Consider the following 15,387-nt stretch of genomic DNA (forward strand, 5'->3'; position numbering starts at 1 on the left):
AGATATCTGTTCTCTGCTCCATCATGTCTCGCTGACAACACACTCACACACCGGCTGCTTGCCAACTCATCCAAAGTCAATATGATGTCCATCTTTTCACTAATGACGTCATCTTTGTGTCACAAATCACAGCTATCTGTGTCACCCTGGCAACATGGATAAGGTGGGAGTGGAGGGAGGGAAGAAATGAGCACTGTGGTAGAGGGCTGGAAATGAGGGAGAGATGGATGAGGTAGAGGGCAGGAGAGATGGATGAGAGGAGGACTGAGGTAGAGAGCTGATGTGTACTGAAGCATAAGGGGAGGGTGGGGCTGAGGGAGAGAGAGAGAGGGAAGGGATGTATAGAGGAAGATGAATGGATGGAGAGAGGAGAGGACTGCTAGTGGCTGTGTTTGAGTCATGGTGCTAAGTGAGGTGAGGTCAGATCACAAACACTCTAGGAAAGGTGATTTTGTGTGTGTGTTTACGTGTCATTGTGTGCACAGCTGGTCCCACCTGCGGACAACATGTGACCCTCTGAGGTAGATGAGTGCTGCTGGGTAAATTGGTGTCTGTGCATTTGTCACGGTCTTTCACCCCCCCCCCCCCCACACACACACACGTCAGTGACGCTGACACTCAAATGGCCCACGTTTCGTTCTAATCTATTATTATATCAATAATGTTAGTGATATTTCATTTTAGTGTAAACATTCAAATACAAAGCGGCCTTTTAAAGGTGCGTAGGGTGTTTTGCCTTTCACGCCAGCGACCTGGGTTCGCTTCCCTGCCCCACCGTTCGCTACACTAGTGTCAGAAGTGCGATAACACCTGTGAGGCCAGCGGAACACATGACCCGGATGTGTGAGGGGGCTGAGTAGTCGACACACGGGGACGTGGTTTCCCGTTTGAATGGGGCAGTGTAGTGATCCTTGCTATAGGAGCCACATTAAAATTCACACCAAGTGGGTTAACCCCATAGTAGGGTGTTTGCCTTTTACGCCAGAGACCTGGGTCCGCTGCAGTACATTGATCGATTTAATCTGGTTGGTCATCAGAGTTAATGATGGTGTGTCACTGCACACTGACCAGCATTCAAATCAATGCCAATTATCAGCCAGCACCTGCTCCGTTCAAACAGCGCAGCTCTGTCAGTGTCCATGCTGTTACTGTTGCATAACCAGGGTAGACCCTGCTGCTTAGTGTTCACTAGTGGCATCTAGTGGACAAACAGGAGAACGGTTGCTTGCGCCACTGGAACCCACAGCTATAAAGGCCACATAACACTGGCATAATCATCACATAACCATCATGCTATGATGACTGACTTTACACTGTTTACCACTGACTGACACTAACAATGTTTCCATCAACTGACTGGATCGACTTAGTGATAGATCAGCGATTTTACATGTGTGAACGCGATATATTGAAGAGATATACAGAATATGCTATGTCAAGTAACAATATGTACAATGCAAGTAGAGTGAAAAGTTCCCTACTGAGCAGTGAGGTAGAGTGTATTGGAGGAATGGGTGCATGTGTATTCTTACTAATAGAGTAATTGTGCGGTGTTGTTGTTCCAGGCTTCCTCTGTTCCAGGCGAGTGCATTTGCCTTCCTGGCTCCTGCCAGAGCAATCCTGTCACTAGACAAGTGGAAGTGCAACGCTACAGGTAAACACACACATGCATACACAGGTGAGTACACACACCCCACAAGTACCTTCACTATAACCTGGTCTCACCCTCACTCTCCTGCTCACGTGAGCTGGCATCAGTAGAGCTGACTGGAACCTCAGCTGGCATCAGATGAGTTTCTCAGGTTGTCATCAGATTAGGCTTCCAGGTTTGGTGCAAAGGTGAGTTAATGTCAGTGTTTTGGAAAAACCTTGTATTTCACTTGTCGGTGGTTTAGATTTTGTTAAAAATATACTGAACAAAAAAATATAAATGCCACATGCAACAATATCAAAGATTTTGTGTTACAGTTCATATAAGAAAATCAGTCAATTGAAATAAATGCTTAGTCCCTTATCAATGGATTTCACATGACTGGGAAGACAAATATGCATCTGTTTGTCAAAGATAACTTAACACAAAAAAAGTCAGTATCTGGTGTGACTAGGGTTGTGGTGACCATATTACCGCCACACCGGCGGTCTTGAAGGCAGTCAAATTCCACGTGACCATTTAGTCCTGGTAATTAGGCTTCTCCAAGCTCTGGTGCTATTGATGGTCATTAGTAGCCCACCAAACGTGCTAACTGCCTGGTACTCAGCACTCCATTGTCCCTCTAATCACTCTTGACATCAACATCAATGCAAATCATCAAATTTATTTATAAAGCCCTTTTTACATCAGCTGATATCTCAAAGTGCTGTACAGAAACCCAGCCTAAAACCCCAAACAGCAAGCAATGCAGGTGTAGAAGCACGGTGGCTAGGAAAAACTCCCTAGAAAGGCCAGAACCTAGGAAGAAACCTAGAGAGGAACCAGGCTATAAGGGGTGGCTAGTCCTCTTCTGGCTGTGCCGGGTGGAGATTATAACAGAACATGGTCAAGATGTTCAAATGTTCATAGATGACCAGCAGGGTCAAATAATAATAATCACATTGGTTGTCGAGGGTGCAACAGGTCAGCACCTCAGGAGTAAATGTCAGTTGGCTTTTCATAGCCAATCATTGATAGTATCTCTACCACTCCTGCTATCTCTAGAGAGTTGAAAACAGCAGGTCTGGGACAGGTAGCACGTCCAGTGAACAGGTCAGGGTTCCATAGCCGCAGGCAGAACAGTTGAAACTGGAGCAGCAGCACGGCCAGGTGGACTGGGGACAGCAAGGAGTCATCAGGCCAGGTAGTCCTGAGGCATGGTCCTAGGGCTCAGGTCCTCCAAGAGAGAGAATTAGAGAGAGCGTACTTAAATTCACACAGGACACCGGATAAGACAGGAGAAATACTCCAGATATAACAGACTGACCCTAGCCCCCTGACACACAAACTACTGCAGCATAATTACTGGAGGCTGAGACAGAAGGGGTCGGGAGACACTGTGGCCCCATCCGACGATACCCCCGGACAGGGCCAAACAGGCAGGATATAACCCCACCCACTTGGCCAAAGCACAGCCCCCACACCACTAGAGGGATATCTTCAACCACCAACTTACCGTCCTGAGACAAAGCTAAGTATAGCCCACAAAGATCTCCACCACGGCACAACCCAATGGGTGGCGCCAACACGGACAGGAAGATCACGTCAGTGACTCAACCCACTCAAGTGACGCAGCCCTCCTAGGGACGGCATGGAAGAGCACCAGTAAGCCAGTGACTCAGCCCCTGTTATAGGGTTAGAGGCAGAGAATCCCAGTGTAGAGAGGGGAACCGGCCAGGCAGAGACAGCAAGGGCGGTTCGTTGCTCCAGTGCCTTTCCGTTCACCTTCACACTCCTGGGCCAGACTACACTCAATCATAGGACCTACTGAAGAGATGAGTCTTCAATAAAGACTTAAAGGTTGAGACCGAGTCTGCGTCTCTCACATGGGTAGGCAGACCATTCCATAAAAATGGAGTTCTAAAGGAGAAAGCCCTGCCTCCAGCTGTTTGCAAATGTAATCAAACATCTAATCAAACACTTCGAGACCCCATAAGCGCATGTTGTGCAACATTTCTATAGGCTTTGCAATTGTGTGAGAAAACAGAGTGATGGCCTCTATTAAAAAGAGGAGGATCCCATATTCCTCAACTTTCCTAATATTAAGCAAATATTAAGCACATTAATTATCTTTACAACAGAAGTATAGCCTACCTGGCTGGCATGAAAATGGACCACAGGAAAAGCGTCCTCCATTCGCTATTTAAGTTCAGAGATGTCATCGAGACAGGTGCATGGTAATGGTCCATTTTTAATCCAAACGAATTTGACAAATATATTATTTAGTATACAGTACCAGTCAAAAGTTTGGACACCTACTCATTCCTGTGTTTTTCTTTATTTGTACTATTTTCTACATTGTGTAGAATAATAGTGTAGACATCAAAACTATGAAATAACACATATATGGAATCGGGTAGTAACCAATAAAGTGTTAAATAAATCAAAATATATTTTATTTGAGATTCTTCAAAGTAGCCACCCTTTGCCTTGACAGCTTTACACACTCAGAACGATAAATGTGTTTAATCATCCTTCGCTCTTCTTTCTGTTTCTCTATTTTCTTTTTTTCCTCTCTTTCTCCATTATTTCTGTCCCTCAGTGGTTCCGCCCATGTTCAACGAAACCGAGCTGTTCAACACTGAACACATCTGGCATCCCCGAATACGAGAGGTGAGAGGGGGAGGAGCACTGAAATGAGAGATGGAGGGGGTGACATGGGATATATTTTAAAAGTACCCAAACCTTACCTTGCATTAGTGTACAGAGAGAGATCTACTCCGGTGTTCTGTGTCAGTGTTATTCAAGCCCATGTTAGCCCATCAGCGGCACCTAGTCACAGACTAAAACGTAGAGTAGAAAGAGTTCTAATTGATGATGCTTGTTGAGGCCTGTTGCTGTGACTCAGCCGTTGTGTGTGTGTGTGTGTGTGTGTGTGTGTGTGTGTGTGTGCGCGCGCGCAGAGAGTATGACAGAGGCGGTTAACTCCCATTAACCTTTTTATAAGGCTTGTGTAAGTGGGTTTTGTAACCCTGTTTTGACACGTGTGTGTGAGCGGATAACTCAATGATGATGTCACAATGATCAGAATTAGAGACATGGACATTGATAGGCTTGAGGGGGAGTAGTAATTTCATTAAACAGTCATTCATTTTCCAGACTTGTTCCAGGTGTTGCGATTGCTCTTATAAAGGAAAAATAAAGATAACTTCCTCTCTATGATCACTTCCCTAAATGGTAATGATAACTGCGTATATACAGTGGGGCAAAAAAGTATTTAGTCAGCCACCAATTGTGCAAGTTCTCCCACTTAAAGAGATGAGAGAGGCCTGTAATTTTCATCATAGGTACACTTCAACTATGACAGACAAAATGAGAAAAAAAATTCCAGGAAATCACATTGTAGGATTTTTAATGAATTTATTTGCAAATGATGGTGGAAAATAAGTATTTGGTCACCTACAAACAAGCAAGATTTCTGGCTCTCACAGACCTGTAACTTCTTTAAGAGGCTCCTCTGTCCTCCACTCGTTACCTGTATTAATGGCACCTGTTTGAACTTGTTATCAGTATAAAAGACACCTGTCCACAACCTCAAACAGTCACACTCCAAACTCCACTATGGCCAAGACCAAAGAGCTGTCAAAGGACACCAGAAACAAAATTGTAGACCTGCACAAGGCTGGGAAGACCGAATCTGCAATAGGTAAGCAGCTTGGTTTGAAGAAATCAACTGTGGGAGCAATTATTAGGAAATGGAAGACATACAAGACCACTGATAATCTCCCTCGATCTGGGGCTCCACGCAAGATCTCACCCCGTGGGGTCAAAATGATCACAAGAACGGTGAGCAAAAATCCCAGAACCACACGGGGGGACCTAGTGAATGACCTGCGGAGAGCTGGGACCAAAGTAACAAAGCCTACCATCAGTAACACACTACGCTGCCAGGGACTCAAATCCTGCAGTGCTAGACGTGTCCCCCTGCTTAAGCCAGTACATGTCCAGGCCCGTCTGAAGTTTGCTAGAGAGCATTTGGATGATCCAGAAGAAGATTGGGAGAATGTCATATGGTCAGATGAAACCAAAATAGAACTTTTTGGTAAAAACTCAACTCGTCGTGTTTGGAGGACAAAGAATGCTGAGTTGCATCCAAAGAACACCATACCTACTGTGAAGCATGGGGGTGGAAACATCATGCTTTGGGGCTGTTTTTCTGCAAAGGGACCAGGACGACTGATCCGTGTAAAGGAAAGAATGAATGGGGCCATGTATCGTGAGATTTTGAGTGAAAACCTCCTTCCATCAGCAAGGGCATTGAAGATGAAACGTGGCTGGGTCTTTCAGCATGACAATGATCCCAAACACACCGCCCGGGCAACGAAGGAGTGGCTTCGTAAGAAGCATTTCAAGGTCCTGGAGTGGCCTAGCCAGTCTCCAGATCTCAACCCCATAGAAAATCTTTGGAGGGAGTTGAAAGTCCGTGTTGCCCAGCAACAGCCCCAAAACATCACTGCTCTAGAGGAGATCTGCATGGAGGAATGTGCCAAAATACCAGCAACAGTGTGTGAAGACTTACAGAAAACGTTTGACCTCTGTCATTGCCAACAAAGGGTATATAACAAAGTATTGAGAAACTTAATTTATTGACCAAATACTTATTTTCCACCATAATTTGCAAATAAATTTAAAAATCCTACAATGTGATTTTCTGGGAAAAAAATTCTAATTTTGTCCGTCATAGTTGAAGTGTACCTATGATGAAAATTACAGGCCTCTCTCATCTTTTTAAGTGGGAGAACTTGCACAATTGGTGGCTGACTAAATACTTTTTTGCCCCACTGTACATTTAATTAGGGACTTTGGCACATAAATAAAGTACTTTATTATGACATTACAAATTGTACTATTCTCTCTCTCTTTGTCCCCCCCCCCCCAGATCCAGGGGGCTATCATTGTGTCGTCTCTGATAGAGGTGTGTATCGGCTTCCTGGGGCTTCCAGGGCTCCTGTTGAAATACATCGGCCCTCTGACCATCACCCCAACCGTGGCCCTCATCGGCCTTTCTGGCTTCCAGGCTGCAGGGGAGAGAGCAGGAAAACACTGGGGCATCGCCATGCTGTGAGTAGTACACTGTGGTTCTAGGCTTTCCTGACTGATTAGTCCCCTGTCCAGTTCCCAGCCCGCTAAGTTTACTATACTGTCTGTTGTCTTATGATACAAGGCACATTTCTGTCAAATCTGACAATTAAATGCTATCTTATCTATCTTATACTATTAGACTGATTCCCGCCCTCAGAGGCATCCTTAACCAATCAATTACCGTAACTGCCCATTACACAGCCAATCAGAAACCATTCCCAGTCGACACAGCTGCCCTGCAGAATGGAGGTGGGAAATCAGTGCTGCTCCAGACAGAGAGCTCTGGGTCAGGAGGTTTAGCAGAGTTGTGTCTGCTGGTAACTGTTTCTGTCTTACGTTCAGTTATTTACTCATTTATTTTATATTTGGGGAAATTTGTCTTGCAACTCATCTCAAACAGCACAGCATCACATACAGTTCATTCGGGAAGTATTCAGACCCCTTCCCTTTTTCCAAATGTAGTTACATTACAGCCTTATTCTAAAATGTATTAAATATTTGTTTTTCATCATCAGTCTACACACAATACCCCATAATAATAAAGCGAAAACAGGTTTTTAGAAATTTTGGCAAATGTATAATTTTTTATAAATAATACCTTATGTGCATAATTATTCAGACCATTTGCTATGACATTTGAAATTGAACTCAGGTTCATCCTGTTTCCATTGATCGTCCTTTAGATGTTTCTACAACTTGATTAGAGTCCAACGGTGGTAAATTCAATTGATTGGACATGATTTGGAAAGGCACACACCTGTCTATATAAGGTACCACTGTTGACAGAGCAAAAACCAAGCCATGAGGTCGAAGGAATTGTCGGTAGAGCGCCAAGACAGTGTCGAGGTACAGATCTGGGGAAGGCTACCAAAACATTTCTGCAGCATTGAAGGTCCCCAAGATCACATTGGCCTCCATCATTCTTAAATTGAGTTTGGAACCACCAATACTCTTCCTAGAGCTGGCCGTTCGGCCAAACTGAGCAATCAGGGGAGAAGGGCCTTGGTCAGGGAAGTGACCAAGAACCCGATGGTCACTCTGACAGAGCTCCAGAATTCCTTTGGAGATGGGAGAACCTTCCAGAAGGACAACCATCCCTGCAGCACTCCACCAATCATGCCTTTATATGGTAGAGTGGCCAGACGCAAGCCACTCCTCAGTAAAAGGTACATGACGGCCCGCTTGGAGTTTGCCAAAAGTCACCTAAAGGACTCTGACCATGAGAAACAAGATTTTCTGGTCTGATGAAACCAAAATGTACATCTATGGCCTGAATGCCAAGCATCACATCTGGAGGAAACCTGGTGAAACATGGTGGTGGCAGGACTGGAGACTAGTCAGGATCGAGGGAAAGATGTAGTACAAAGAGATCCTTGATGAAAATCTGCTCCAGAGTGCTCAGGAGCTCAGACTGGGGCGAAGGTTCACCTTCCAACAGGACAACGACCCTAAGCACACAGCCAAGACAACGCAGGAGCCTTGAGTGACCCAGCCAGAGCCCGGACTTGAACCCGATCAAACGTCTCAACGAGACCTCAAAATAGCTGTGCAGCAACGCTCCCCATCCAACCTGAAAGAGCTTGAGAGGATCTGCAGAGAAGAATGGGAGAAACTCCCCAAATACAGATGTGCCAGGCTTGTAGCGTCATAACCAAGAAGACTCTAGGCTGTAATCGCTGTCAAAGGTGCTTCAACAAAGTACTGAGTAAAGGGTCTGAATACTTATGTAAATGTAATATTTCAGTTTTATACATTTTCTTTATCAATTAGCAAAAATGTCAAAAAACAAGTTTTTGCTTTGTCATTATGGGGTAATGTGTGTAGATTGAGGGGGGGGGGGACAACATTTTAGAATAAGGCAGTATTGTAACAAAATGTGGAAAAAGTGAAGCATCTTTCTAACTTCTTTGTTGTCAATTAATTGATTTTGTGTCCCTTTTTGAGAATGAACCCTTTGGATCCAGACGTCTTTATGGCAGTCTTTATAGGAGGGTTATTGCTTCTTTTTACAAATGTTTAACCGTTCTACAGACCCTTGGCTGCTGTAGTTCTTACTTGTGACCGCTCTCTCTCTCTCTTTGTCTCTGTTTCTCCCTCTCTCTGTGTCTGTCTGTAGGACTATATTCCTGGTGTTGTTGTTCTCTCAGTATGCGAGGAACGTACAGCTTCCTCTGCCCATCTACAAGGCTAAGAAAGGATGGACCTCTTATAGATTACAGCTCTTCAAGATGTTCCCCGTGAGTACCCTCACGCACACACATATATACATACATACATGCATACATTCATACACACACACACACACACACACACACACAGATGCCCACAGAACGATTGTGAAATTCAGTAGCAGGGGCACACGTGAGCGCACTAACACACACACCTAGACACACGTCACTTCTCCTGGAACAGTGTGCTCTTAGATCTGATCTGTCACGGATCAAGTGAGGTCAGACCAATGGGCACACACTCCTCCCATTACTTGTTGAGTTCTGCTTTTCTAATATTATTCATCTCCCCTGTAGGGCTGGGCGATATGATATATATATATATACAGTTGAAGTCTTAGCCAAATACAGATAAACTCAGTTTTTCACAATTCCTGACATTTAATCATAGTAACAATTCCCTGTCTTAGGTCAGTTAGGATCACCACTTTATTTTAAGAATGTTGAATGTCAGAATAATAGTGATTTATTTCAGCTTTTATTTCTTTCATCATTCTCAGTGGGTCAGAAGTTTACATACACTCAATTAGTATTTGGTAGCATTGCCTTTAAATTGTTTAACTTGGGACAAACGTTTCTGGTAGCCTTCCACAAGCTTCCCACAATAAGTTGGGTGAATTTTGGCCCATTCCTCCTGACAGAGCTGGTGTAACTAAGTCAGGTTTGTAGGCCTCCTTGCTCACACACGATTTTTCAGTTCTGCCCACAAATTGTCTATAGGATTGAGGTCAGGGCTTTGTGATGGCCACTCCAATACCTTGACTTTGTTGTCCATTTTGCCACAACTTTGGAAGTATGCTTGGTGTCATTGTCCATTTGGAAGACACATTTGTGACCAAGCTTTAACTTCCTTACTGATGTCTTGAGATGTTGCTTCAATATATCCACATAATTTTCCTTCCTCATGACGCCATCTATTTTGTGAAGTGCACCAGTCCCTCCTGCAGCAAAGCACCCCCACAACATGATGCTGCCACCCCTGTGCTTCACGGTTGGGATGGTGTTCTTCGGCTTGCAAGCCTCCCCCTTTTTCCTCCAAACATAACGATGGTCATTATGGCCAAACAGTTCTATTTCTGTTTCATCAGACCAGAAGACATTTCTCCAAAAAGTACGATCCCATGTGCAGTTGCAAACCGTAGTCTGGCTTTTTTATGGCGGTTTTGTAGCAGTGGCTTCCTTGGCGAGCGGCCTTTCAGGTTATGTCGATATAGGACTCGTTTTACTGTGGGTATAGATACTTTTGTACCTGTTTCATCCAGCATCTTCACACGTGGTACCTTCAGGCATTTGGAAATTGCTCCCAAGGATGAACCAGACTTGTGGAGGTCTACAATTTTTTTTCTGAAGACTTGGCTAATTTCTTTTGATTTTCCCATGATGTCAAGCGAAGAGGCACTGAGTTTGAAGGTAAGCCTTGAAATACATCTACAGGTACACCTCCAATTGGCTCAAATTATTTCAATTAGCCTATCAGAAGCTTCTAAAGCCATGACATCATTTTCTGGAATTTTCCAAGTTGTTTAAAGGCACAGTCAACTTAGTGTACGTAAACTTCTGACCCACTGTAATTGTGATACAGTGAATTATAAGTGAAATAATCTGTCTGTAAACAATTGTTGGGAAAAATTACTTGTCATGCACAAAGTAGATGTCCTTAACCGACTTGCCAAAGCTATAGTTTGTTAACAAGACATTTGTGGAGTGGTTGAAAAATGAGTTTTAATGACCTCAACCGAAGTGTATATAAAGTTATGACTCCAACTGTATATCGTGTGACGATAGAAAAAAAACGTCTATCGTTTCATATTATGCTCTATCGTTTATTTCGTTTTCGCAAATGTCGTGGTAATTTCCTGTATTACTCAATAAAGAGAGAGAGAGCGCCAACCACACACAAGTCAGAATTAAATTATATATTCCATCTTTAATATATATACAAGCTTCACCAAAGCTCTTTTTTGACTCTCAGATCAATTCAGTATCTATAAATGAATTCTCTGAGTGCTTACAAAACAATTCTTAGTTTCATTTATAGCCAAGATACACCCCTCAACTTACAAAGAATCTTTTACCCGAAAGAGGAGTATCCTATCGCTAGACAGCCTCAGCTATAAATCATCGTTCAGTTTGATCTCCCAAGACAAGGTTTCAATCTCATGCTTGGTACTTCACTGTCTACCAACCATTACCTCATCCAATGGCATATATCAATTGTCATTTGAGATACTCCCATCTCAACTACACCCCCTCCTGGATAAGCTCAGAAAAGACAGTGAGCCTCTTAGGTCATATACTAGATCAAGATAAGGGCAACCTCAGAGGGGAAATACAATGGTTCCAAACACTGCCAAACTCCTTCCCCCTATGAGAAAAGTAGGGAGTGACTGGCGTACAGACATTGTATGAGATAACTGACTGGTTCCCCAATTAATAACTCCATCCTTTCACATGGTTTAGGAATAGTTACAGACACATTCCCATAAGAACACAACGTTCCCATAAGAAAACAACGTTCCATTCTGTCCTCATCCCCTTCTGATATTCTACATAGCACCACATGGTTTAACATATACATTGACATATGAAGACAAGCCTGACCTCTCCCCTCTCTGGCCCCATTCTAATGACAAGTATCTCACAAGCATATGATGAAAATAACATCTTATCTATCTATGTTACTTAGCTAAATCTGATTCTGCCACGACACAAATCACACTCTTTACGGCAATATTTTTTGTCAATTGGACACCGCTTTGCGTTCTTCCACTCGTGCCGTTCGGTCGCATGGACGTGGTTTGAGTATGAAAAGTCTGACATGGACCAGAAAACCGTCATCTGCAAAATATGCGGCTGGCCGGTCCCAACAACAGGCTCAAACACCACTAACCTCTTTTACCACCTACGCAAGAATCATGTGAAACAGTACGGAGTGAGTCTACGGATGAGACCCAAAAAAGTACTGTAACGACCCTGGGTTTATAAACGCGGAAATCGACTGCCGCATGAGCATGCTTTTGCGGCACAGTCGATAGCGCGCCGGACCTCGGGCTAGAAGGTCGAGGGTTCGAGACCTGCTCCCTGCTGTTTCATTACAGTACAGTCGAGTGCTCAAAACAAACCCTCGACTCAGACGTTGCAAGAGGCTTTTGCCCGCGGCACACCATATGGCAAAGAATCACAAAGATTGAAGGAGATAACAGCTGACGTTACAACTTACATCTGCAAAGACATGGCCCCAATTTACACGGTCGAGAAATGGGGGGTTTCGTGAGGGTTTTGTGAGTTGGTGCTAACACGCGACCCAAGGTACCAAATGCAAATTGATATGTGACACGTATTAATGCCAAAATAACATGCAAAACAGGCAAGCCCCCAAAAATATATATATTTATTTTGTTTGCAACTATAGTTGAAGTGTTTTCTATTTACCTTTTTTAGATTTTATAGATTAAAATTTTATATTTTGATATATGCTTAATTGAACATTTGCACAAAGGTTCTAAATAAAAGGAGAAATAATAAAATATGAGTAAGTACCTTTTATTTGAGTTTAATTCAACATGTAATAAGAAATGGGCCTTTACATGTGGTCATTTTATATAAACTATTCATTGTATTTACAGAAAATGTGCTATATCGTGATATGTATCGTGATCGGGATATGAAATGAGCTCTATATCGGGATATGAGATTTTGGCCATATGGCCCAGCCCTACTCCCCTGTCTCCTTCCTCCCCATTCCTCTTAATAAGATCTGAAATTATTGTCTCCTATGGTGCGTCTCTCTCCCCCTGCTGGTCATTTGATGTCATGATTTATCTGCTGCTGTAATATAACAGTAGACACTGGAAAGGATTCTTTGCTTGCAATGGTGACTTCAATCTAATGAAGTCATCTTCATCACGCTCTCTCCCTGTCTCATTAAAGTTTCACTCTTATGTTACTATTTACTTAAAAAATGTGGGAGAATAGAGTTTTTCAAATTATGATTCAATGTTAAAAGCACCCTCAAATAGCATTTCACCAAAGGTCTAATATTTATGAAGCTGCTGTTTACTGTTGAACTGGTGACAACTCTCCCATACTTGAATAAAGTAATCATCATCATCACTCCGCTACAGTTATTATGGTGCTCTTCAGTGTAACTCACCAGGACATACTGTATGTGTTTCTTTGATTTGACGGTCATGTTTAACCCTCCCCCTCAGATCATCATGGCCATCCTGGTGTCATGGCTGATCTGTTTCATCTTCACTGTAACCAACGTTTTCCCGCCGGAGAAAGACAAGTACGGTTACTATGCCCGCACTGACGCACGCCAGGGGATACTGGCAGCTGCACCTTGGTTCAAGATCCCCTACCCCTGTGAGTTACCCCTCCTTATGTTGTTCAACCTTGCCCCTAAGTCCAAACTCTTGATAAGAGCATTCAACAGGTTTGTAGCTTCCTCAAATCTAGAATGTTGAGTTTGTGTTTTTACCCATAGTTCAGTGGGGTGTTCCTACGGTAACAGCGGCAGGGGTGATAGGTATGTTCAGTGCCGTGGTCGCTAGCATCATCGAGTCCATCGGGGACTACTACGCCTGTGCCCGACTCTCCTGTGCCCCCCCACCCCCTGTTCACGCCATCAACAGGTACCTGACCTTGCTCGCATAGGTCCTTGCTTAATGCACATCATAGAAAAGTTTGCTATAAAAGTAGCATAAATCTGATTAAATCACGCAGACAATGGTTTGAATCATGACTTGAGATCCGTGTGTGTACCTGTAACTACCTTCCAAAACAGATACAAAAACTTTTTTCTGTTTTTCTCTCTCTAGGGGTATATTTATGGAAGGTCTGTCCTGCGTGTTGGATGGGCTGATGGGGACAGGAAACGGCTCTACTTCCTCCAGTCCTAATATAGGTGTGCTGGGCATCACAAAGGTAACCATCACACATCAACAGAGAGTCCCACTACGAATTCTATACAAATATTACATATTTATGTTTTAATTGAGGGGGTTCAATTCATCTCGTCCGTGTAGGCATTGATTTTTAACCGGACAGCTATGTTGGCTCAAAACAAAAGTGACTTAATTAACCATCTGTAGTAATTAGTAGGATTCTGTTTTCCCATGCGAAAGTGATTCCTTCTGATAAAACACTATCTGCCTTCCCAATGAAAACTAGTTTGAAAATTCAAACATACATTTTATAGAAAAGAGATGTTTGTTTCTGGACGATGCACCATGCTGCCTTGTTGACATCATGACGGAGCGGCGCAGATTATTGTTCCATTTGAGAGCGGCGCAGCTCCATCCCTGCTTTCGCCCGATGATGTGACAGGCCATTGACGGTTCATCCCATGTCAGAATAAAAAAACTCCCTCACTGACTAGTAATCTGCTTGGATCTAATTGGCTCTGTATAGTGGGACAGTTTTATTCTTCCTGATATCCTTTGATTCGCTCTTACTCCCTGCTGCTCTCTGATTGGTCCTCCAGGTAGGCAGCCGGCGTGTGATCCAGTACGGTGCTGCTATGATGCTGCTGCTAGGGCTGGTGGGTAAATTCAGTGCGTTGTTTGCCTCCCTGCCTGACCCTGTCCTGGGGGCGCTGTTCTGTACCCTGTTTGGGATGATCACAGCTGTGGGACTGTCCAACCTGCAGTTTGTAGACCTCAACTCCTCCAGGAACCTCTTTGTTTTGGGCTTCTCCATCTTCTTTGGCCTGGTGCTGCCCAGCTATCTCAAACAGAACCCTCTGGTCACTGGTGAGTGGAAGACAAGTTAGAGTGCACCACATAATTAGCTCAATGGCCTACTCCTTCAGTGTTCTCACACATTATAAAAGGACTGGGTAGCTCTCTGAACCCTCTCTTTCTCTGTCTCTCAGGTATAGTGTCGCTAGACCAGGTGTTGAACGTGCTCCTGACCACAGCCATGTTCGTAGGGGGGTCAGTGGCATTTGTGCTGGACAACACTATCCCTGGTGAGTAGACTGTGCTATCACACTCACCGTTAGTTATAACACTATTGCTGCTGAGTAGACTGTGCTATCACTGTTAATTATAACACTACCCCTGCTGAGTAGACTGGACTGTCGCTGTTATTTAAAACTTCTTCAGGATCGGTGTCCCTTCCACAGGACGGTTGAGCTAACGTAGGCTAATGCGATTAGCATGAGGTTGTAAGTAACAAGAACATTTCCCAGGACATAGACATATCTGATATTGGCAGAAAGCTTAAATTCTTGTTAATCTAACTGCACTGTCCAATTTACAGTAGCTATTAGTGAAAGAATACCATGCTATTGTTTGAGGAGAGTGCACAATATTGAACATGAAAGTTATTAATAAACAAATTAGGCACATTTGTGCAGTCTTGATACATCAATTTGAACAG

General features: G+C 43.6%; 1 protein-coding gene across 2 annotated transcripts in view; it reads left to right on the forward strand.

Annotated features, from left to right (window-relative positions):
* LOC139545909 (solute carrier family 23 member 2-like) overlaps positions 1-15,387 on the forward strand; it is an 81,085-nt gene that overhangs the window by 58,378 nt on the left and 7,320 nt on the right. For both annotated transcript variants that reach the window (XM_071354128.1, XM_071354129.1), the window contains 9 exons: positions 1,566-1,654; positions 4,233-4,303; positions 6,570-6,751; positions 8,889-9,009; positions 13,212-13,368; positions 13,490-13,637; positions 13,824-13,929; positions 14,489-14,756; positions 14,879-14,974. In XM_071354128.1, coding sequence (XP_071210229.1) covers positions 1,566-1,654; positions 4,233-4,303; positions 6,570-6,751; positions 8,889-9,009; positions 13,212-13,368; positions 13,490-13,637; positions 13,824-13,929; positions 14,489-14,756; positions 14,879-14,974 — 1,238 coding nt within the window. The remainder of the gene's footprint in view (positions 1-1,565; positions 1,655-4,232; positions 4,304-6,569; positions 6,752-8,888; positions 9,010-13,211; positions 13,369-13,489; positions 13,638-13,823; positions 13,930-14,488; positions 14,757-14,878; positions 14,975-15,387) is intronic.

This window comes from Salvelinus alpinus, chromosome 19 (genome assembly GCF_045679555.1).
Source record: "Salvelinus alpinus chromosome 19, SLU_Salpinus.1, whole genome shotgun sequence".
NCBI lineage: Eukaryota > Metazoa > Chordata > Actinopteri > Salmoniformes > Salmonidae > Salvelinus > Salvelinus alpinus.